Source organism: Oratosquilla oratoria, chromosome 36, assembly GCF_046742065.1.
Source record: "Oratosquilla oratoria isolate Oo_2021 chromosome 36, ASM4674206v1, whole genome shotgun sequence".
Taxonomy (NCBI): Eukaryota; Metazoa; Arthropoda; class Malacostraca; order Stomatopoda; family Squillidae; genus Oratosquilla; species Oratosquilla oratoria.
In genome coordinates this window covers 4,346,455-4,370,945 of record NC_134812.1, presented here as the reverse complement: position 1 = coordinate 4,370,945, position 24,491 = coordinate 4,346,455, and the positions used below count along the sequence as shown (strand labels likewise).

The 24,491-nt window shown below is 38.0% G+C and overlaps 1 protein-coding gene across 6 annotated transcripts in view; it reads right to left on the bottom strand.

The window, feature by feature from the left end:
• The window catches only part of LOC143018874 (ras-related protein Rap-1-like), a 147,503-nt gene that overhangs the window by 6,344 nt on the left and 116,668 nt on the right, over nt 1-24,491 (bottom strand). For 3 of the 6 annotated variants that reach the window (XM_076174423.1, XM_076174424.1, XM_076174428.1), the window contains exon 2: nt 1,339-1,529. In XM_076174423.1, coding sequence (XP_076030538.1) covers nt 1,339-1,529 — 191 coding nt within the window. Of the gene's footprint in view, nt 1-1,338; nt 1,530-7,242; nt 7,296-19,453; nt 19,625-23,412; nt 23,438-24,491 lie in introns of those variants that run through there. The other 3 variants (XM_076174427.1, XM_076174425.1, XM_076174426.1) reach the window with 3 other exon arrangements.

The window sequence follows — 24,491 nt, the reverse complement described above, 5'->3', positions numbered from 1 at the left end:
AAATTATTACCATTATGAAAATAAACAATTTTTTTTGTCACTTCCAAAACATTAGCTGTATATCTTGTAAACTTCCTGTTGTATTTAACTATATCTTTAGATCATGGGAAATCAAGCTCCAAATGCAGAATTAAGCATGGTGCATAAGATCTGCCTGGCTTAAGTTGACCAATTGTCATTCAAAATTAGCATTGGTCCCTATTCTAGTCGGAATGGCCTTCCTTTCAACTGGTGAAGCCCTCAATAACACAACTGTATCCCTACCTAGGTCCCTGTGACACACTGTATTAAAGACTACAAATAGGATTGCCATGCACACATGGTATGCACCAGTCAGCACAACTAAAATTAAATGCAGTAAAGGAGAAAGGCGTCTGGGAATGGATACAAAGATTATATGAAAGGGCGATTGTGCTGACAACAATGTATTGGGTGGAGACTTGGAATTTACAAGTGGCAGTGAGAAGTTTCAATGCGTTTGAAATGAAATGTCTGAGAAATATGGAAGGGACTACATGGAAGGATAGAATAAGAAAGGAGGTGAGGAGGAGAGTGGGGGATGGAAAAGGAGATGGCAGATAGGGCTGCTGCTGTATTGGGATGGTTTAGACACGAGAAGAATGAGAGAAGAAAGTATAAAAGGCGTGGAGGGCAGAATGGATGGAGTGAACTTGAGGGGATGATAGAGGATGAGATAGATGGATGGGGTGAAAGAGGGGAATGTCTGTTGAGCAAGGAGGGTAGATGCTAGATGGGTGCGAATGGAGAATAGCTGTGTATAGACAATACTGTGATGCAAGGAAGGGAGGGGGTAAGGGATAGGAGTAGTAGGAAGTGCTCACATGCAAATGATATTTTGATGCAGCCCGAAGGGATTTCTCCCCATCTTCTCTATTTTTGGTATGAGGGGACAGAGGAGGGGGTGGGGTGTAGCCAAACAAGTGATATGGCCTTCCTAGGGATGTAATGTATCTTGCTTCATTGCTTCTGACCCAGGGCAGTGGGCAGGAGACAGGGATGCGAGGAGCCAAGATGAACGTGAGGAAAATGTGGTGGATGGGAGTGGAACAGGTTGGAGCAGGTACGTGCCTTTTGACTTGGCTACCTCCCTTATAAGGGGAAAAAAAGCCCTTTGTATATAGATTGTACAGGATGATGATATGGTTTAACACCACAAACCCCCCCCCTACCAGAAGGCTAGGATGGTGCTCCTCACAGAGGACTTTGCAGCGTAAAATTTAATGAACCATGCAAAATTCAGAATAGGAAGATTTATCCCAACATTATCAAAACACTATCTCAGAAGGTAGAGAAAACAATTGGTTTGAGTTTACTTACTGTTCCAGCTGTGTCCAAAATCTCAAGCATACATTGCTGCCCATCGACTTCAACTTGTTTGCGATACGAATCTTCTATAGTGGGGTCGTACTTCTCGACGAAGATACCCTGGACAAACTGAACGGTCAGGGCAGATTTCCCTACACCTCCCGACCCCAACACCACAATCTTGTATTCCCGCATCCTAGACACTGAAACAAGAGAAGAGTAAAATCAATAACATATCACATAACCATTTACAGAAATAGAAAGTATACAAGATTAAAACTTATGCAGCCTTTCAAAACATCACTGACCTCGTATGTCTAACAATTTTTTTTTTCAATTTTTCTCAATTTCACACAAACCTTAACACTATTCCACATAAAGGATATTAATGTTATCTATTAGAAATATAAAAACTTAATAAAAAAAAATATATATATTAACCCCAATCTGGTCTTTTATAACACTACACTACTAATGAAACCCAAATCTGGCCTTTTATACAACACTACACTACTTAAAGGTCGTTTTCCAGATGTCTTAAAATGATAGACTGGTTCAGAGAAACACTTGCAAACAAGCACAAACTCTTAATATCAATATACTGATGTATAGTATCTACCTCAAAGCTTTCATTCTAGCCAACATCAAATGTTTTTACAAAATATTTTCTCTCAGGATCCATACACACAAGAGTGGAGTAGAAAAGAGGGGGAGAATGAGAAAGATGTAGATAAGAGTCAAGGTATAGAACTGGTTTCCCAAGATTAAATCAAACATTTCAGTAAATACAATAGAACAAAATCAAAAGCAGTGTGAAGGTTGAGGGTAAAATGGTCACCAATAAACTTCACCCAAGCCGACACTTGTAATATAATTAGAAAAACACGTACATCAGGCAAATGTCCGAATAGCATTCAATCCTGACCTAAATATGGCGAAATCCTAACCACCATACAAAACCCAACCTGAAATATGTGAATGGTGGAGCCCACACCAGAATGTGGATGCAACCAATCCATTACCCTGGTTCTCTCTTGCAAGATATTCATTGCCCCATAAGTCCCTCATGAAAATATTTTGAGAGTGCTGTCTGTGAACAATACATTATTGCATACTATTTCTTCCATGTGGTGGACACAATTTAAGCAATTAATTTCAGCTCAGATTCTGTGTTGGTACTGTTACTGTATGGAATGGTGATCAGAATGCATGTGGACCAATGCAACTACTGTGTTTTGGGAAGGATTTCTCATCTGGGTCAATTGCTTGGAGTTTGGTGGTTTGTTAGAGTGCTCAGTTTGTGATTTGTGTGTACGAGATTTTGTATACATTGTAGATTTCACACCCACCTAGAGAGTAGAACCATCCACTGACCAACATTCACAATGCCTCAACTGGTTCCATCAGAAGGTGTAACCTTCAAGAACATAGCCAGGTCAAAAGTATGGCAAATGAATACTACTAAGACAAGCTTCAACCTTAGGAATACATTTATACTTTGAATAATGACACTTTTCTGTATTTTGCCATAACTAGAACTTTTATCCTTGGTAACAAAACCACACTGAATTGATGGCATTATTGAGGTTGCATGAGACTTAACGAGGGTAGTAGGAATGTGTCAGACCCTTAGTGATCAGCATTCTTTTCAAGAAACTAGTGGCCTACAATCAAAAGAATGTTGCACGACTGGACTGTGGAGGTATCTACAATGTCCCTAACACTGGTTACCTAAAATGGAGAAATCCCCTCAGGCCACATCAATCTATAGTACATTTACAACCATTTTCTACTTACTTATACCTTATCTTCTCCCTTCTCAATTTTCCTGAAGTTCACTACATCTACCTCTGTCTTCCACACTATTTTTGCTAGCCTTTCCTCACTCGTACTTTCTATGTGCCCAAACGAATCCAGTATTCTTTCATCAGCTCCCTCATCATCTTCTTTTTGTTATCAATCTTCATAATCCCCAACCTTACTTCTCAAACATGTTTAAATTCCTCTTTTTTGCCTCGCTTAAATTCCAACTCTGCCCTGTACAGTGTTGTTGGCACAATTACCCCTTCATATAAGCTTCTCTTTGCAACCATCCCGATATCTATTTCTCCGACATGCTCGATTCCCTCTCTCTACATGCATGGAAAAATAGTACTAACCTTCCTAGTATTTTTTCTTTTGAGAACTGTTGTGTGACCTCTCAGCTTAATTTTCTCAACATTAATTTTCCTCCATCCTATTTGGTATCCCATCAATTCGTTAACTTTTTCATCTGTCTTGGACATTGTAATATACCCTCTAGGACTAGATTATAACAGCCCTATCATCTTTCAGTTTCCTCTCTACAATGGTCAATTCTGGTTTACTGATCATCAAATGTCAATTTTAATATCTGATCAGACCAATGACCTTAATACAAACAACACACCAAGGTCCTGGGATAGATTCTTGATTCCTAACCAGACTATTTCTCCACAGTACTTTACCAGTTTCATACATAGTTTTATAAGTATTTCCCTTCACAAAATGACACACCCACCCTACTTCTACTGGCTTCTCAATGAGATTGCCATATCGTGGCTTGCTTTGGGCATTTGCAAGAACAACCCTCACACTTTGTACATTTCTCCTATAAAATCTAGTATCACTTTAATTACATCAGGCTTAATGGTACCCAATAATTTTTCCCACAAGTCCATCCATATCCTGCTGATCATCTAATGGTACATAGAATCACTTGGCAACAGGCAAAGCAATACATGTATAGATTACAAGAAAATTCTAAAACAAAAATATATCTTCCATCCCCTGTGAATAAAATTCCAATAGTGGTGAATCACATACAACTGATATTCATTGTGATATCAATATCAATATCCACAACTGATTTGGTCAGTCAATTGTTGCTTCAAGTTTCTATGTCTACAATACCACAACCCAAAGGAAGCAGACACTGTTGTTCGGCCCTCCCACACACTCATCCAGGAAAAGTTTGTACAGTGAGTTGGGTGCCATTACTTCTCTAGGGTTGCACATGGTCTTGTACACAAATGCACAGACAACCAGTGCAGTGTATTTTTTGTTTCAAGAAATTGTGTACTCTCCTATGTATACTAAAGGTTTCTCCTCATCTAATATGGGAAGTAGCCAAGTCAAATGCATGCACCAACTCACACCCATTCCACTAAAATGTATTCTTGAAGACCTTTATAGTTTGGGTCTACTACAAGCAATAATTTAATCTAATCCTATTGTTTGAATTGTTACTGTAGTTCTATACAGCCTCCATGCCAGTCTTCTAGTTTCTGCCTGTAATCTTGTTCCTCCCTTTGAGTGTATGCCTTGTATGTGTATACATAGTGTATACATTAATTTTGTATACATATACATGGCTTGTGTGTGCACGTCTACTGTGCATGTATTGCAAGAAAAACCCTTGCTACACTAGAATCAATATACAATTCCACTTCAAAACTTTGCAGTTCTGGCATATCCAACAAATCACACCACTATCTTACGACGTTGTGTGTAAAGCAAGTTACACTACAAACTTTCTGCTTCTCCCAAGCCACACAAGTTATCTACAATGGGTCCAAGCTGTGCACCACATGTATAACTAAATGTGAAGTGATCCTTCTGTTCAAGGGCATGGGCAAGTCGGTTGGGAGGGCAAGGGAAGTACAAGTACCACCACAGTTCATCTCTCAGCTACCAAGCCCCATTTGTTTACAAAGCAAATGAAAAACTAACATGACAGCAAACCACTATTTCTCCATCTCTGCATCAGAGCACTACGAATGACCAGAATACTGGGCTTCTATTCTGGTTGGAACATTCATACCTTAACATTTTGGCACAGTTTATATATCATATAACTATTGCCTTATGATTTTATTCAGTTACAAGGCTTATGCACACAATGATCTCAATTCAAGGACTCTCTGAATTAGGATCAACATCTATGCTTTGCACATCACCAAATAGCCACAAGAAAATATGTATAATAAAACCTTTATGAAAGCATTAAAAAAGGATGATTAATGTATCCTAATAAGCATCACGTATCAATTGGTGATGAAGGATGTCATGATAACTGATTTACTTCTGTCTAGGCCTAGTGCCAGCTAGAGGGTAGGAATCCATGCAGAAACAGTAAGATAAAAACACTGAACAAAACATAACTGCCTGTCTTTGATCAACTCACAACTTGTCTTTTATCCAACAATTCATTTAGTCCCACAGGTTCCCCTTACAATGAACCAACATTTACTGCATTATAACAAAATATTAAGAACACCATGGTAGAGAAAGGGTATTGTATGGTTACCAAAAACCAAAGCTGCTTTCTTTACAGAAAATACTGCACCATAACAGTGAGATCAGATATGAAAGTGAAGCAATTCATTGCCCCCTCTCTCTGACAAGCTCTACAACCCCGTCAAATCTGGTCATAACCAGTGGTTCAGCCTTTAAGTCACTTGGTGAGGTTATTTTATGTTCCTGTCTAGAAAGACTGAGTCTAGTACAAGGTGCAATGTCTCTTGTGGTGGTTGCATCTAGGGCAATTGGTATATATTGCCATGTTCATTCTGTGTTGACACCATTTTAATGATGACATTTAAAGGAATTTCTCTCCATGCTGATTTCTAGGGGAAGACCGGTAAAGTATAGAATTTTGTGATTTTGTGATCAGCACATGTTTTTGAATGAATATAAAGTGGAGTACTATGGGTAGGGTATTGTGGATGTTTGTATAGAATACTGCTGGGGTTGCCTTTATGCTACATTTGGTGGGGCTGCATTTATGTGATGTGTGAGGGACAAGTAGGTTTGAGGGATCTTGCATAAAACTGTGTGCCAATTATTATCTTGTGGTGCTCTGTGTGAAGGATTTTGATTTCTAAGAAGAGGCATTCTGCTGAGGTTGTTTTGGTGCATTCCATTATCATTTTTACAGATAATTTGTTTTGATGGCAGGATGTCTGTTTTCTTAACTGCTAGATATCCTGCTGTAGCCACAGTCATGTGTACTTTGGGCTCGTATACTGTAGCTGCATTGTTGGGCATTAGAATGGAAAAACAAGTATGGTACAAATTGATAAGCATTCTCCTCCGAGTAGAAATTAGTCAATTATATATACATATATAAGCACGGACTTTGGTTCATATGAGAGTGAAGTCCCTAAAACATTGCCTACAAAACTTATGCAGACAATACCCCATACAAAGGTTGATAAAGATATAATAATGGCACCAATACCTTCTTTTTCCAACTTCTTTTCTTTTGAAACTGTGGGACACAATTTTTTCTTCATTTTATTTACAGACACAGACTGTTCTTTGATGTCAAGAGCACAAATTGCAGCATTCACAGTATCTCGCATGTTCAGTACACTGGCACGCAAACCTTCCATATTCACAGCTGCTTTCAACTTAGGCACTGAAGAGAAGGTGGTCTCCCTTGGAAGGCTACAGTGTCTTCTACCATTATGCAGGGACTGAGTACTTGTGTGAAAACTTTGCCTATTGCCTGCAAGGCCATGATCATCTGGCTTAACTCTAGGTATAAGTTTGCCCCGGTCTAATGTGCAAAACTTGTCCATATTTGTTTATGTATCTTAGCATTCATTCACACTACCTTCACAAGACACAACGTAATAGCTACTAGGGGGCCCAGTCCAACCACTGACCAATGTTTGGGTCACATTCACCAAGTGGAAAAACCAGTTTTTTACTGAGAGTGACCTGCCTCATAAACACACAAGTCAGGTTCTAGTTTCTCTAGAGCAATTGTGGTAAAACAGCTGCTTGGGTTCTATGCCACACATGCAAAGTAAATAAGAATAAACAGAAATTATAAATGGGGGAAAAAAAGAAATCACACTTGATAAAAACATGAGAAAAAACAATTATTACACAAACTTGACAGGTCCAGCTACCCGCACTTGATCCACTCCATTACCAGCCACCTGCAGTACAGTAAGCACCTGTTACACACTTGATCCCCATTTGACACAACACATCACATACAAGCCATTGTTGTCTCAGCCCAAAGGATGATGAAACAAATCTCACCATTGCTTCATGACTGAAAAGTTCAAGGGTGAAAGGAGACCAAATGGAGGAGGAGGGGAAGGCAGGGAGAACTGAGAAAACTAAAACAAGGAAGAACAAGAGAAAGTTGGGGGTTAAAAGTACGTGGGGGAAGAGATAGAGGGAGAAAGGAAAGACAAAAGGGAGGGAACGGGAGACAAGGAAGATAAAAGTTAGATAGGCACATGAAGAACTGGGTGCAGTGGGGGAAGGAGGAAGGAGGAAAAAGGGAGAGGAGAGGAGAGGAGGGGGAGTTGAGAAGAATGAATATTGAATGGCAGAAGATGAAATGATTGTAACAAGAGGAGAGAAGGATAGGCAAGTATGAAGATATGAGAGATCAGGTGGCAAGAAAGGGAGAGAGAAAACTGACAGAAAGGAGGAAAGGCAAGATGGAGACAAGAAAGGAGAGTTAGGTTAACATGAATGGAAAGATAAGTGAGGAGAAAGAGGATTGAGAGGAGAGAGGGGGGAGTGGGGAGAGGGGGGAGTGGGGAGAGTGAGTGAGGAGGAGGGGGGAGAGTGAGTGAGGGGGAGGGGGAGAGTGAGTGAGGGGGAGAGAGAGAGGGGGGAGGGAGAGGGGGGAGAGGGAGAGGGGGGAGAGTGAGTGAGGGGGAGGGGGAGAGGGAGGAGAGAGAGAGGGGGGAGGGGGAGAGAGAGGGGGGAGGGGGAGAGAGAGGGGGGAGGGGGAGAGAGAGGGGGGAGGGGGAGAGGGAGGGGGAGAGGGAGGGGGAGAGAGAGGGGGAGAGAGAGGGGGAGGGGGAGAGGGAGGGGGAGAGGGAGGGGGAGAGAGAGGGGGGATGGACCAATGTAGAGGCAAGATACAAGAGTAAAAGCAACATACTTTATCCAACTGGAGCCAAACTTTATCCTGCTGACAAGAAGTTCTAAATACATAACAGGTTATCATGCACCTGCAGCGATCCCTTATATGGCAATGTCTGACCCCAGTTTTTCTTTTAGTTGCCACAGTGTAATTCTATTCACACAAAGTATATCCACCCTACCACCACAGAGGGTGGAGGGGTGTGGAGTGTATTCAGAGATGGAATGGGTGGGAATGATTTTATGCCTTTTCCTTTTTGGCTACCTCCCTTGTAAGGGGGAAAGCCTTGGTATATGTATATATGTACCACCAGTTAACATTTAGCCTTTTCCTACTACAGATTATCCATACAAGATTAGAAAAACATGATCTACTCTATCTAGGAGAAGGGTAACATGACAGGTACATTCAGAATTCATATCAATGAAAGGAAAGGACAATTGACAGGGAAATCTAGTCTGGGATAGGAGAGCAACAATGACATAGAAAAGAATTGAAACAGACAAGATAATTGAAGGTTATATAGAAATACAATTTGCCCTACAGGTTTCAACTTTATTAATATTTTTGAAGGGTAAATAGACCAATCAAGAAAATTGTAAAGCGAGGTTTGATGGACAGACTGGGCCCTACAAGTACAGCTATCTTCCTGTAATTACAATCCAGTATATACCTACTAAACTATCATTATTCATACACCATGCTGCATATTATTGAGTAATACTTTCCAATATTTTATTTGCAGATGATTGTGTCAAAACCTCATATAATGTGGCAAATTGAATACCAAGGTTCCACACATTCAATGGTCACCTAAAGGGAATTCTGCAACCTGACTAGTCCTGAAATAGGAAGACTAATCCTATTGAGGCCAGACCATTCACATTCATTTCATACCAATGGACACTTGTATCATACAAGCCATCCAATCCAACGTTGCCCTCTGCATTTTCAAAATGGCAGTGTTCGAAGTTACATTAATTCATTCCTTTCAACCTGACATGAATTTTGAATTTATTCAATTGTGTTTTATGCCACCCATTCTCATTCATCCGAGGAAAATTATTCATGCACCAAGATCTGAGCAACACATACCAAAGCATTGAGAGAATAAACCTATAAATATTCAGGCTATCATCAAACAAATATTTCACTTTGTAAAACTCCTAAAGCAGTGACAGGCTTCAGTTTTCCAAGTAACAATCCAACAAACAGAGGATACAATAGAGTTGCAAAGAAAGAAAAATGACAAAAAATACCTTTCAGTCTTACATAAAAATGACAAAAATATCTATTAGTCTTGTATAACAATGTCTCAATGGGCACTCAACAGCTATCAACTTTAAGACGTCTGAAGAGCTGTTGACACCAATTCTATCAGAATGGCCATTCATCAATACGGCTGTAAACTAAACATTTCGTGTCATTGTTGAGGTACATGTGGTTTAAGGACCACAAGGTCTCCTGGCCATACATTTCTACATCATAATCTACATTTTTTTTTGTTTTGTTTTTTAACTTTGCTGCTTTTCAAGTAACGCCTAATGACTTTCTGCAATTTCCATTTCTTGATTCTGGCTGCTGATGCCAGGTTACTTCATTGATCTAGCTGCCAGGGACCTATAGCAAGATAACCTAAGAGAATCATATCCCTACCACCATTTTCAAAACAACTGTTAACATCCTCACAAACTGAAGATCATCCCCAGGGCCAATGGAAAATATCAGGGGATCAGAACTGTAAATTTCCGAATCCTTAAATGATCATGGCATATCAAGACCATTTTTCCAATCCTTACTAAGTCAAGAGTTTAAATAAGGAAATACGCCACAGCCACTGATTCAGCTTAGAATCCCATATCGAGGTATGTTAACTTCAAACATTTGATGACTAAGGCTTGATGACAAAAACAGATAAAAGTATTATCAGGGGTCAGCTCAGTGTGTTGATTAGCTATAGTTAGGTAGGGACTGAATCAGGTCAGGTCTAGCAAGATAAATTTAAGTTATGAATGATTCTTTTCATCCTATACTTTCCTTATTCAATCCTCAAGGGACAAAGGTTTTGAGAACAAGCTCAGAATAAAAAAAAGATGTCCTTAATGTTGACATAAAAGCACTAAGTCTATAAGGGCAGAATTTTTGTTATCAATGCCAGACATCTAAATACACAACACACAAACTACTCAAATTCAGCTGGGAAATGCAACAGCCAGAACAGTGCCAATTAACACTCCCTTTGGGATCCATTTTAAACCCCAACTGAATAAACATTACTTCATGTGCAACAAAAACCTGTTTTGACCCCGTGTCAATGGGATTAATTTTTCAAACTGATAATTTCAAAACCAGCGAGTGGTAAGCATATCTCCAATAATTAATGAAAAACATGTTCAAAATTATAGCCATAATGGCCACTCTTCTTGTTAAAACAACCTTTAGATATTTGTAGATTGTCTTTATCAAACCAATACTCACACTAATGGTAGACTGAATATGCTCCTATGTTTAATTTCTTACAAATTTAGTACCATCACTTTGTTATCAACTTATCACTTGCACACATTTCAGTTTCAAGTTGTGCACTAAGTTTGTATTTAAAATATTGAATAAAATCAGACACCCCTACCAACCTGTATACCACAGGAAATATTACCCAAATCTAACAGTGATACACTCTGCACGAAAAGATAACTGAACCCTTTCCCCCCACATACCATTCTGAATGTTCACCTTCAAAATAGACCTGCATGTAAGGAGCACTGATTCTCCACCTTAAAAGAGAGTATTTACCCTTTAATGTGGGGGCCAAAGGGGTATCCCCATTAACCCCCAAAATCCAGGTCATCTCTGTACCCTATTCAGACAAGTCACACCTGACAAGGGTGTCTTTATTGAGTTCGTCTTGCAGAGGAATGAAAGAAACTGATGTGAGCAAGATTGATAGGAGAGAGGGAGACTGAAATTGGGATTGTGTGCAATTTACCTATTTTAAATTGTACCTATTCTTTACTATCAAAGGTGGAATACTCTCCTCTAAAGAAGTCTTCTTATTTTCATCACAATATATCTTAATGTAGGTGGGCAGAAACACGGTTGGCCCAATTCTTAATCTTATGTTGGAATGATTGACAGCCCTCCCCCATAAAACAGTGTCATGGACATGCTCAATTTAACCCAACTCAGTTTCAGAAGTGTAATCTAAGCACAAAACTATGTAGGCCTCATACCCAATACCTCTCAACCTTATTGCTTTATCCTTGTTATCACTGTAATGTACAATAAATCCCAGATAAAAAAAAAAAACTTTCACTTTCTAAACTGAATTTAAGATAAAAATATTCCTTTGATCCATATGAACAGTAAGCTGATTGAACAAGCCTCAGTTACACCAATATCTACAGTAACACTACAAATATACATAAAAGTTGTTGAACCTGACCAAGGGCAAAGAAGCAACACATCGATGGGCTAAATCCCCATCATTACCATGAATTACCCTAATCTCTTAATCTTACATAACACTACTTAAGTACATTTAATGCCCAATTTTGTAGTTCCACAAGTCTGCATCCTAGTGAATGGATATGCTGCATGCACAACTATAGAACTCGTCCCTGCCACTGGTACATGCTTTCAAGTTGTACATAAACCTGACCTAAAAAAGCAAGCATCATCTGAACGGAATGCTGTAGCAACTCTGCATTATCATGTCAACTTTTGGTGGAGCAGGCAACAACGAATAAGCCTAAAGATACATACATCTTAGGCTCTTGATTTGTTTTTTAATTTGCTGCAGTATGATTGGCAAACTCTTGAAACTTGCAAGATAATAATCATGAATGTGCTGGAAGTTTTAAGAAGTGATGCACATAAATACACTAGTGTCAATACTTCTACCAACCAATGGACATGAATCTACAATTTTTAATGCCTGCTGCACTTCAATAAACCATGATCAATAATAGCTTCATCTTATTTCTGCATTTATTGGACAATGGCTTCCACTAATAACCTAACAAATAGTAATCGAAACTTGATGATTCTTCACTATTTCACTGCAGAAAGCAACATACACAATCCTGATTATTACTGGACAATTCCATTCAGTCGGGGTAAATCACCTGCAGTCAAAACGGTGGAACTATAAAAATGAACCCTTCTGTTCATGAATGTTGCATGATGACCCAGCCATGCAGCACTCTTCTTCAAACGGAAACTAATCTCCATCCAAAAGAATCCATGTTCATCACTTTTCAACTTCAACTATTCTCCCAAAACTATCCTTAACCACCTCTTCAGCACTATAGTGTTCCCATGAATATCGATAAGATTTCACTGTGAAAAGCGAATTTAAAATTCTGGTCCAACAATATTCTTAACCACAGGAAGCCCAATTCTAAAAATTTGCAGTTTCATTTTGATATACTATACATTTAATAGTAATTATAAGCACTGTTCATATTTGTGCAGCCCCAGCCAATACACTTTTCTGCTCATTTGTGTCAGTTTTTTGTCCTGGCTAAAACTGACAATGAAAACATGATAAACCATGTGTGCCAGCATTCAAGTCAACATTTGAAGCCCAAAATCATCTTTCCAAATCCAGGGGCTAACTTGTATACTGAATAAAAAAAATGTCAACTTCTACCACCGAGGGATAAACAAGAGAAACGGCTTGCCTAACTTTCATTGTATGCTGACAATCAACAAGCACAGACATTTTTCATTAAGATCTCAAACAATTTGTTATTATGGTACCCAATCTCAAACATTCTGGCTGACAATTTTATCCTATCCTATTTCTTTTTCCTTTCATTTTCCACTTGGTCTTTGCCACCAAAGCCCAATCAAGTGACCTTGCAAAGTGCACCTGACGCTCCAAGTTCCTAGTTTGCCTAATATAGTTCTCAATATTATATTATGGCTTTCATCTTTATCAGTATGTACTAGCAAAATAACCAAACTAGCATGTCTACACTCAGGACATCATCTGTCATTAAAACAATATAAAAACAGAATTGGCCTGGCCACATGGAAGATACAGGACACCTTGTACTACGATGCACCACACTAAATTATTAGACAACACTCTCCGAGTGACTTGTGGTCTCACCCAGATTGATGCCATTTCCTGGAGGCTGTGGCTCTTCTGTACAAAAGACCTGGGGGCAACAGATTCCTTGTGCTGCACAATTGCACTCAGGACACTATTCAGCACTGAACAGTATCAACACAAGAGGCATGGCCAGATTCAAACTGCTCCAGGTACAACCACCACACAGAAGACACAGAATACCTCATATTACGATGTCTCACACTAACAATCCCTAGACAACAATGCAGTACAATATATTTTCTCCGAATGACTTATGGAACAGTCAGTTGCTGGTTACCCGAAGCCCACGGATCTTTTGCAAGACCTGGAGTAACATATAGATTGATTAGGGTGGCCTTTTGAGTTGTGATTTTGCTGCCGATCACACAAATATTGATCAATGTACTCCTATGAATCTTCAGAGCTCAACTCTCCACGTTTACTAAACATTTTTGTCATGCCTTCCAGCTTGCATACACATTGATAAACTGTCCCTTTGGTTTCCATTTCAGTTATCAGATTACAACCTTTCACGTTGCAACTCAGCTTTTGCCGTCATTCATACAAGCACTGATCAATGTACTCCACAATGAATCTTATGAGCTAACTGCCCACTAAATTTTACCAATATTCATGCCTTCCAGGCACATTCATTTAGCATATACAACACAGTGAACATTTCCCTTTGAAATTTATTCTATTACAAAAATCCCAAGCTGGTTCCCCCCCCACAACTGCACTTCACTACCTCAGCATATTTTGCGGGTCTCACTAATTGCCGAACAAACTGAACAAAACCGATAAAAGCTGAACATACCAACAAAACCCAAACAAGGACGGTTTTTGCTCAAATGCACACTTCTATATATATATATGGTTGCATTATTTGAACTATTTTCTTTAAAATGTGTGATTTCCATGTAATATGATCAAGATAAGTTACGTTTTTATCCTCCGCAAAATTACCGAACACAGCTACGATTCGACCCAGCCCGCCATCTATGATCACTGGTGGTATGGATCAAACTACACTCTTTTAAGTTTCTTACTATTGTGATATTAGTGTAATAGACTGCATATAGTTGAATTATTTCAACTATTTTCTTTAAAATGTGTTACATCATACTGCAGAGGCTAAAACATAACTTCTCTTTGGTCAAATTACATGAAAATCACACATTTTCAAGAAAATAGTTTAAATAATTCATCTATATGCAGTCTATTACACTAATAACACAACAGTAAGAAACTTAAAAGTGTAGTTTGATCCATACCACCAGTGATCATAGACGGCGGGCTGGACGAATCGTAGCTGTGTTCGGTAATTTTGCGGAGGATAAAAACGTAACTTCTCTTTGATCATATTACATGGAAATCGCACATTTTAAAGAAAATAGTTCAAATAATGCAACCATATATATATAGAAGTGTGCATTTGAGCAAAAACCGTCCTTGTTTGGGTTTTCTTGGTTTGTTCGGCTTTTATCGGTTTTGTTCAGCAATTAGCGAGACCGTATTTTGCTGTATCAACTGTCACTATCCATTAATTTCCTATATTATTCTGCATATCCTCATGTGAACCATATCCTACCACTTCACCTAAGACTTCTTCAAAAATGGGCTTCAATTTCGTCCTTAATGGACCTCAGTTTTGTTATTTCTAAGCACTCATACTTCGCATTACCAATATCCCACAACAGCAATATTCTTTTCAATTCTTACAAATATACATTATCCATCATTGTCCAGGGAATATCAAAAATTTTAATCACGACTATAAAATGTCATACTGTAGCAGCACTAAACTCCATAGAAAATCTGGAGAAAATAATAATAACAATACAAAACTAAAAAAATAAACAAATAAAAAAAAGCAGCATATCTGTCTCTAGCCACACCCATTCAACCATGGCATTTTTCAAACAAAATTATTTTTCTTAATTGTTCAAACATTGCAACATTTATCTGATGCATTCCATGATGTTTATATAGTTAAAATTAATTCTTTCAAATACATAGACTGTCTTAATAGTTTTCAAGCGAGAAGACATTGAATATGCTGGTGTAGGTGAGGAACATATACCAGGTGTGTGATAGCAGCCAAAGTAGTCACCCTTACCCTATCTGCTTGGATGGCTCGGGAAGACAACAGTTATTGACTCCTATCAGCGAGAAGTGGAGGACTAACCCGTGACTAGGAAGTCGAGAGACCCACAAGCAGTTGTGCCCCTAGAGTGCATATCTTGTATACAACTCTCACATTACATGGCAAACAGTGGAGATTAATTCTTAAGCTTTGCCAGTTTTTCTCCTTACAAGTCTAGCAGATTTATTTTGTAATGCAATGCAGGACTGCAAGATTCTAATCAAGTGAAACTCAAGGCAACACATATCATTATAGCCTGGCCCTTTTACAACAAATTAAAATGATAAAGCCTACTGACAGGAGGAATTTTGTTCAACAATGAGGTTGTATGGAGGGCAAAGACAAGAAGGAAGAAGAAAGGAAAAAAGAATGAATGACAATGTAAACATTTGAAGTTCACATCACACGATTTCAAAAACTTTAAACTTTTCTTCTCAATCACCTCTGAAACTTGTTGAATTCATTGACACTTGTGACAATTTTCTACTGGATTCTAGGTGAACCCTACAGCTAGAGGCCAGTATTTCTCCATTACTTAATATTTCGTATGAAAATATTTTCAGCTTTAAAATTAATTTCCTTTAAAACAAAGGATGGTAAATTCTTAGGAGTGCACACCTATAAATAGCAACAGAAATGTTCATTTTGTAAATTATAAAGTCGCTAAAAACAATACTCTAACAAATGGAGCCACGACAACTACTCGAGACATCTTTGTTTTAATAAACAAGGTCACATAAATTGAAGTATGATATTCATTTAGCCTAACCTGCATTTAGTAATGTGGTACCTGTAATTCTTGAGGTCATCATAGTCATTGATGGCCGGTTTTGGCATCTAATCAGGCTGCGGAGTTTCATATTTGAAGAAAACCATGAAGCTCGACTCCACAGCACCATTTTAAAAATATGTGGCATGGTGATGTCATTTGGCTTAGGAGAACACCCGGTACAATGTCAATGCCATCATCAAACTGACATTGATGCAACTTGACAAATGATAACATCTATTGTCGCAGTTCGTTTCAGTAGTGAATTTGTTTTAACGAGGTTTTTTGTTATTAAATTTCAACAAGATAAACATATATTACTTTGTATTATAATTTACAAAATGAATATCTAATTTTCTACTGCAACCAAGGTTGTCCCCGAAACACACTTGAGTTTCTAGCCAGCCAATGGTCACGTTGGGAGCACATTATGTCATCCGACCGTTTTCATGGTATTTACCATAATTTGGCTCATAGCCCTCTAGCCAGTGGAACAATAAATACGGTCTCATTTTCATGCATGAAATTTTTGCCAATTAATCCAAAATAAAGGCTAATCAGATTTTTTTAGACCCATTGGTGAAGCCAAATAATGAAAATATGTCAAACATTTAACAAAACAGGAAAAAAGCTATTTGATCCCCTTACCTATAACCACCATGATAAAGTCAACATTCTAAATTTTACTTTTGTATTCTGAAAAAACACCAATTTGAATTACAGAAACTGTAATATCACTAGGGGATTTCCTCATGCTTTCTATAAACGTCATTATACGAGATCCTGTTTCTATTCTAGTATCACATACTTTTTGTGACTTTTTTTTTTTTAGAAGTTTACACCTACACGGTGTAGCAATATAAAATTAAATAATAAATTTGTAATTTTTTCTTGATGGAAAAAAAGCAAAGTAAATATAAATAAAAATAATCTATTTGTGTAAAATATTGGAGAATAAAGTCCCTAATCTCTTAAATCCAATAAAGGCAACAGTCTCTGAATGTAGAGGTCAGTGCTGTGCCATGTGGAAAAGCTGGAACTATACAATATAATAGTTTCAGGTGGGTTAGACTTTAACTGCACACCTAGAGATATAAGAAATAAAACAGATTGCTCAGTGGACTTGTTCAAACAACTGGATATGTTCCAGACTAAATTAGAAGATGTCCCAGGTCACCCAAATGGGCAAAATTCCCTTGTGAAGGCTGCAGAAGCTTGGAGGCAGACACTACATTTTGGCCTGGTGGAGTAAGGCTATCTGCCAAACACCATCAAATGCAATCAAAATCAAATTCCCGAACGGAGCTGTGACAAGTTTCGGGACGCAACATTGTCACCTATACTATTCTGTCAATGTCAACTTGATGATAGCATTGACCTTGTGTAATGGGAATGCTCCCACTCCAACTGACGTCATCGCGCTACATATTTTCAAAACATTACTACATAGCTGAGCTTCATGGTTTTCTTCAAGCTATGAAACTCCTCCACAACCCACAGTCCTATCAGATGCCAAAACTAGCCATTAATGTCCCTGACCTCTAGAATTATAGGTACCACATTACTAAATGCAGGTTAGGTTTAGACAAATTTATCATACTTTCATTTCTGCGACTTCCACGTACTGTATATCAAAAAGATGATTTCTCAAGCAGTCATTATGGCCCCGTTCATTAGCATATAGCTTTTAGCAACTTTTTGTTATTGATTTCTGTCAAGAATGCGTACATGTTGATATAATTTACATTATTTTTCAGAAGTGCACACAATATAGCATTAGAAAATCAAATATAAATTTTGTAAATTAGATATATCAACTTGCACATTTTTCTTGGCAGAAATCAATAACAAAAAGTTGCTAAAGGCAATACGCAAAATCATAAAGTAGTGGTTGCTCCTTGAGACGCCATCTTTGTTTTGAAAGATTTGTATGTCGAAGACAATGACCCTGATGACCCCTAGAATTACAGGTACTGCATTACTAAATGCATGTGAAGTTAGAATACTAATTTATCATACTTTAATTTCTTCAACTTCCACATCTTATCAAAACAATGGTGGTGTCTCAGGCAGTAGCGGTGTCTACATTTGTTTATCACTTTTAATAGCCTTTTCCATTATTGATTTCTGCCAAGAAAAATGTATATATTACGTTGATGTATTATATTTTACAAAATTAATATCAAAACTTCTGTTGCTATATTGCATAGGTGTGCTCTTCTAAAAATCTACCTCGCAAAACAAATCTTTAATTTTCCGTTACATCACATAGCTGTGAACTTATAAAAATTTACCTTTTTTATTAAAAAAAAAATTTTCTATAGAATGGTTCGGCCAGGAGCAATTGGACAATAAAAGTTTCACATTAAACATCCATGTTTGCATTATTCTAAGATATTACCGATACCCTTATGACACTGATCTGATCTCTCAATATATTATACCACCAACCATGGGTCTGGTATAGTTGCCTTGCATCAAATAGTCTGCAAGAATGACAAAAATAAAACGAACCAAAATGCTGAGAATATGCACAAGCTGACCTGATTGAGTATACAAAGTTACAAGTTGACCTACAATACTTTGACACATTACCAATACATTTTCTTTCTAGAATATACAAATTCTCACATCCCTAGATACCATTTTTTTCTTAGGTATACCACAGGAGAACCAATCTCCCCTATCATGTTCAGTATGTACTATGTCAGATACGAGCTGGACTGGATGTGAAGTAATTTATCAGTGGTACTTATTCTCGACTACCAAGAAAAGAATACACCCCCTAATGTAACAATCTACAGCTTTTCTCCCATTAATCTGGCTACTACGATTCCAGATGAATACTAAGGATATGTCAAGCTGTCTGGCCAACCTCTACGGCCTTGGGAGAACTGGTCCTTTACTCGCTCCCTCCAGGACCGATCTACTATGTAGGACAATAGTCACACCAAATAACACTATCTATTTATTTTTCTACTTTCAAAATACAATTGTACCATGCCAAACATAGTCTCTCGGAAAATCATATTGACGTATCCTCGGTAAACGTAAATGAGATACGAGGAAAGGCAGACTACACACTCTAAACAAACCCGCCCAGTCCACCCTGATTGCACCTGACTTTGCTTTCTTACATTACTAACAATATATTACCTCCTTACCAGGCTAATATACACGTAGGAGTACACTTACCTTTGTCTGTTTAATTGTTGACTAAATTGCGAATAAAATTATGGCCGAAGCCGAGTATTAAGCCAAATAATTTACAACTGCGGGCGATGGCTTGCCTCCCCACCGCTTCCGGGCAAACTAGGACTGACTCAATGGTTCTTCTCTCATACCGACTTATACTTGCCAGCCACTAAGCAAATGTGACACATCTTCGCCCTTCACAAATATTATTGATATCTTATATTTCACGATATCTTAGCAAGATTTAACAATATTGTGAAATTAACTGAAAGGCATAAAAATTCAAAACTTTATTAAAGCTCCGAGTCTTAGTGTAGATGCAGGGGGTGTTCAGTTATTTAAAGAATACCAAATAGCATCTGAATCACCTTTGTTAGAAATTGTATTTATAAAACCTAGGCGTTAAAAATGTATTGTTGACAGTTTATTTAATAGCAGTTAGTTACATCATACTTGAAACGTGAATAGATTACAATGTGGCATAAGATGCACCACAATCGGATAAATCGAATGTGACTTGAATAATTATAATAGCAATGTTACTGGAAGGACATGTTAAAAAAGTTCAACCTAATTTACCCAACACCCCTATCAACAATATATTTAGAATGTAAAGAAATACGAGTTACCTCGAGCTCCTATAATTTGGTACTAAAACCAGTGATTAGTGAAGACTTTTAGAACGACCCATAAATACTATCTACATAGGATGTCGGTTGTATCCGGTGGTCATTGTAGTTAAGTAATGAATTCCACATCCAAGCTTATGTTGTAGTTCCATTACCGTGGCACCAAAGTCAATTATAAATCCATTTTATGCTACCAACGTAAATTACACAATTATGAGTTAAGCTACTATACCAACTCTCGTGCGCATTATGCTCTATTCAACGACTTTATTCTTACTAAAGGATATTTTATTAATTTTCTAGAAATATTCTAATTTCATAGGTTACTGAAAATACATTATCGAAAAAGTAAATAGCCTAACGTAAACTAAAAATACAGAGAGAAATGAAAATTATTTACCAGTATAATCCCCCTTTTTAAAATGGGTGGCCTTATAGCATGCCCCCATCCTTCGCGGGAGAAAAATACAGAAAGAAGATTCCCATTTTCCCACTTAGCCCGATTTAGTTGCCTTTTACGAGAAACATGAGGACAATGTGGCATTATTCTTGTCCCCAGTCAAGCATGAAGAAAGAAGCGGTGCCCTATATGAGTGGTACGAGAAATTCAAGATCAAATTTAAAAGTTGTTCAGCATTGCTCAATGAAAAAATGTTGCGTGAGTCTGGTCCATATGGGTTCCACTAAAATCTTAGATGTTTATAACTAATGAGTGAATACACAATTTTGAAGCAATGTTAACTCGTAAATATATAACCATGGACAAATCACACGAATATTTTATAAAAAAAAAAAAAAAAAAAAAAGTACAGCATACACTGCATGAAATGACCGTTATTATATGCCTACTAAAACATTCAATATGCAAAAAAAAATTATATATAGTTGAAAATAAAATAATTATAAAAACACGAACACGAAAATGAGAAAACAAAAAAGTTTACCAGGATCATGTTGTAGGATGTAATATCACACCAAACTTGGAAAAAAAAAATCCACTTGCGTGTACACAACGACACAGGTACTTGTGGTGAAATACGCAAAAAAAAAAAATAAATAAAAAAAAAAATAAGTAAAATTTCGTATAGTGACAGTTTTGTCGTGGTCAACATGAGACCGAATTAGAGGCGGGATCGGGAGCGGCGCGTGTCGTCGATGTGGGTCAATATGCATTCGAGTATAAATCAATGTCAACAACACGGTACGAGACTCAGTGCCACCACCACTGCAGACACATCAAGTGATCCGTATTACACCAAAATTATGCAAATATACCATAAATTTTTATTGTTCTAATTGGCATTATCATTTTACGACATAACTATTTATAAACAAATACGTTTTAAGCACTACCACTACACAACGGAATATATCGGCATATAACTATTTATAAAGAAATACGTTAAACACTATCACTACCCAACGCAATATACAGTATCTACATATAATTCTCACGCATTAGAGCGCGAGTCTAATGCGTGGGGTCACGGTGGATCAGCGGCTGCAGTTCTCAAGCCATATTCAAGCACAGGTCAGCAAGGCATAGAGTACTTGGAGCAACCAAACACACTTTTACGACCATGGACAAGACTGCCTTCCTCCACCTGTACAAAAGCCTAGTCCGCCCTCACCCGGAGTATGCCTCGGTAATTTGGTCCCCAAGGGTGAAAAGAGACAAGGGTGCACTTCAAAAAGTACACGACTCGGTGCCACGGTTGATAGAGTCCCTGACTGTCACTACGGTGGTCCGGGTTCGAATCCTGCCCAGGGCTTAAATACTTTCAGTATCGCTGCGCTTCGAGTCGTTACTCCAACTCGTGGGCGGGGAGTTGGATGTGTGCGTGTAAGGTCACAGCATTACCCATAGATCGGTCATATATGATCTCTGAGGTCTCTTCAGGGAGGAAAATAGCTGTCGATCACGAGTCCAGCACGTGATCCAAAGACCAAGTTAAATACGGACCTTAAACAAGCTTTCAAGATTATGAGGAAGACTACAGGAGGGAATGCGTCAGCTGTGGAAGAGCGATGTTCAAGCCAACGCTTAATACTGCGACCAGAGGTCACAACTTAAAACTACAATTACAACACCAAACCAACTACAGAAGAAAAAAACTTCCTACCTACAAGAATTACAGAACCGTGAAACAAGCTGAGCCAAGAAAACATTAGTGCCAAAACCGTAGAATCTTTTAAAAGTAAAATCGCGAAACAATTGCCTACTACAGAAGACCTCTATAAGTACAAGTTTTCCTGCTGACCTCTCGGTGTTTATAGGCTGCAACTTGCACACTAACATCACTACAGCATCCAACTTAGGTATGTGGTCTTATTAACCGCTTGGGTACCTAATGGCCATTACTAAAGGTAAATGCTAAAGGTAAATAAAATATTGTCATACTTTGGGTAGGTGGGACTTCAATATTACCCCTATGGACCAGAGTTACGGCTCTTTAAAACTATAAATGAGCCTTTTCGAAGGCTCAACATTGACCAGCAAAGATAGAAACGCTGGCTGATTTTTATCATATCATATATCCATTCATATTGGCAACCTGGACTTTCTTCATTTATGTTATTCAATTGATTAATTAGTTTCTACGGAAAAAAACATTTTCAATGTCTTTTAACCATCCATATTTGTCGAATTTATTGTAATTCTTTCGTCCCATAAAATTTTATCGTAAAAATTATATAATTTTAAAGATGTCAATCATGTCCACTCTTCTCTCTTCCGGTATGGGCAATATCAGTTCACCTAGTTTTTCGTCATACTAGGCTCCCTTTTCAAGTACCCAGGCAGACACCTATTCCATCCCAAGACTCGCCTTACTAACTTTTGTAACGATTTCTTAATTTCTCCATTGCACACACCAACATCTCTATTTATTTTTTAGGCTTGTTACTCATTTGTTGTTGCTCTCATTACAATCTTGACTTTCGCAACCATTCGCGTCGTCGACGCTTTTGCAATGGCATGGCGACATGACGTCATGATGCATTTGCTAACTACTTCAGTTATTCAGCGAAACATTTATGGAAACTAAAATTGTCACCATAAATGTGCATTCTTAAAACAATGCCGGTATTCACTGTTTTTGGTAATTAAATTTTGTCACTATTAATGCATTTCTAAAGATAATTTCACTTGATAATAAGGTTTCCGCACGTTTTCCACGCACATTTTCTCGGTTCTGGCTGAGCTTGATGGATGGAACAGAAATTATGTTATGATATAAATTTTCGTCCTGTTTGCGTCAAATGATTTAATTAAATGACAAAACAGTCTGTAATCATTTGTAGTTTAATCAATTTATGTTTATTTCTTACCTGTTTCCATTGTTAGTAGTTTAGGATGATTTCCTCCCTTCTCCCTCTCTTTTCTCTTCTTTTTTCTTACGTTTGTGGTCTGATTAATTGTGCGCCAATATTTTTTCTTTTCCCATCCCAGTCACTTCCAACACTAAGTTATTTCATGATATAAAGAAATATTCATGTAAAAGACGACAGCGTTGGTGTATCGTCGTCGAAGTATGAATACACAATGAGTCTGTTCTCTCGCAGTTCTAAGCGGACTTTGATCCTCAATGGATCACGTTCTGGACTTGTGATCGACAGTTATTATACTCTTGGATGAGACCTCAGAGTTCATATACCTTGATCCACGGGAAATGCTGTGACCTTACACACACCACACATAAATCATTTTGCTCAAGGGATAGTAGTAACGGTTTGCAGTGTTACAGAAGGTTTTCAATCTATGAGCGGGATGCGAACTCTGTACTGCAGCGTGACGGGCTGTGACCCTAACCACTAACCACAGCAAACCGTGCTGTGACGTCACACGCAGACATGGCTTAGTGTTTTGTCAGCATTTCGAAGCCAGAACTGTCAGCTCTCCACATAAACAAATAAATAGATAGACAAATAAATAAACAAATACATAAATAAATAAAAATAAATGAATAAATAAAAGGAGCCATGATCGACACAAATTATATTCTATGATCTGTTGAATAGTTTTCCGTGATTTTATTGTTAATGCGGATATTCATGTCACTGTCCTTTTCACAATTCACAACTACATTCACAAATACATCACAATTCACTCATCTACCATTACTACTTTCTAATCTCCCTCTCTCTTCCTCCCTTTCTTCTATTCAGATATTCCCTACTTCCCTTCCATTATCATCAATAACAAACACAACAAAGACAAATAACATTCAACAATAACAACATTATTCTCATTTCCTTGCCTTCATCTCCTCCTCCTCCTCCCCTTTCATCATCACCCTCCCCCTGCCCCCCCCCCCCCCCGCCCTTTCACGCCTGTTGAAGAAGAGTTCACAATATCTCCAGGGCTCTCCAAGTCAATGTGCAATAGTGGCATGCGGGTTTTCTCTCTC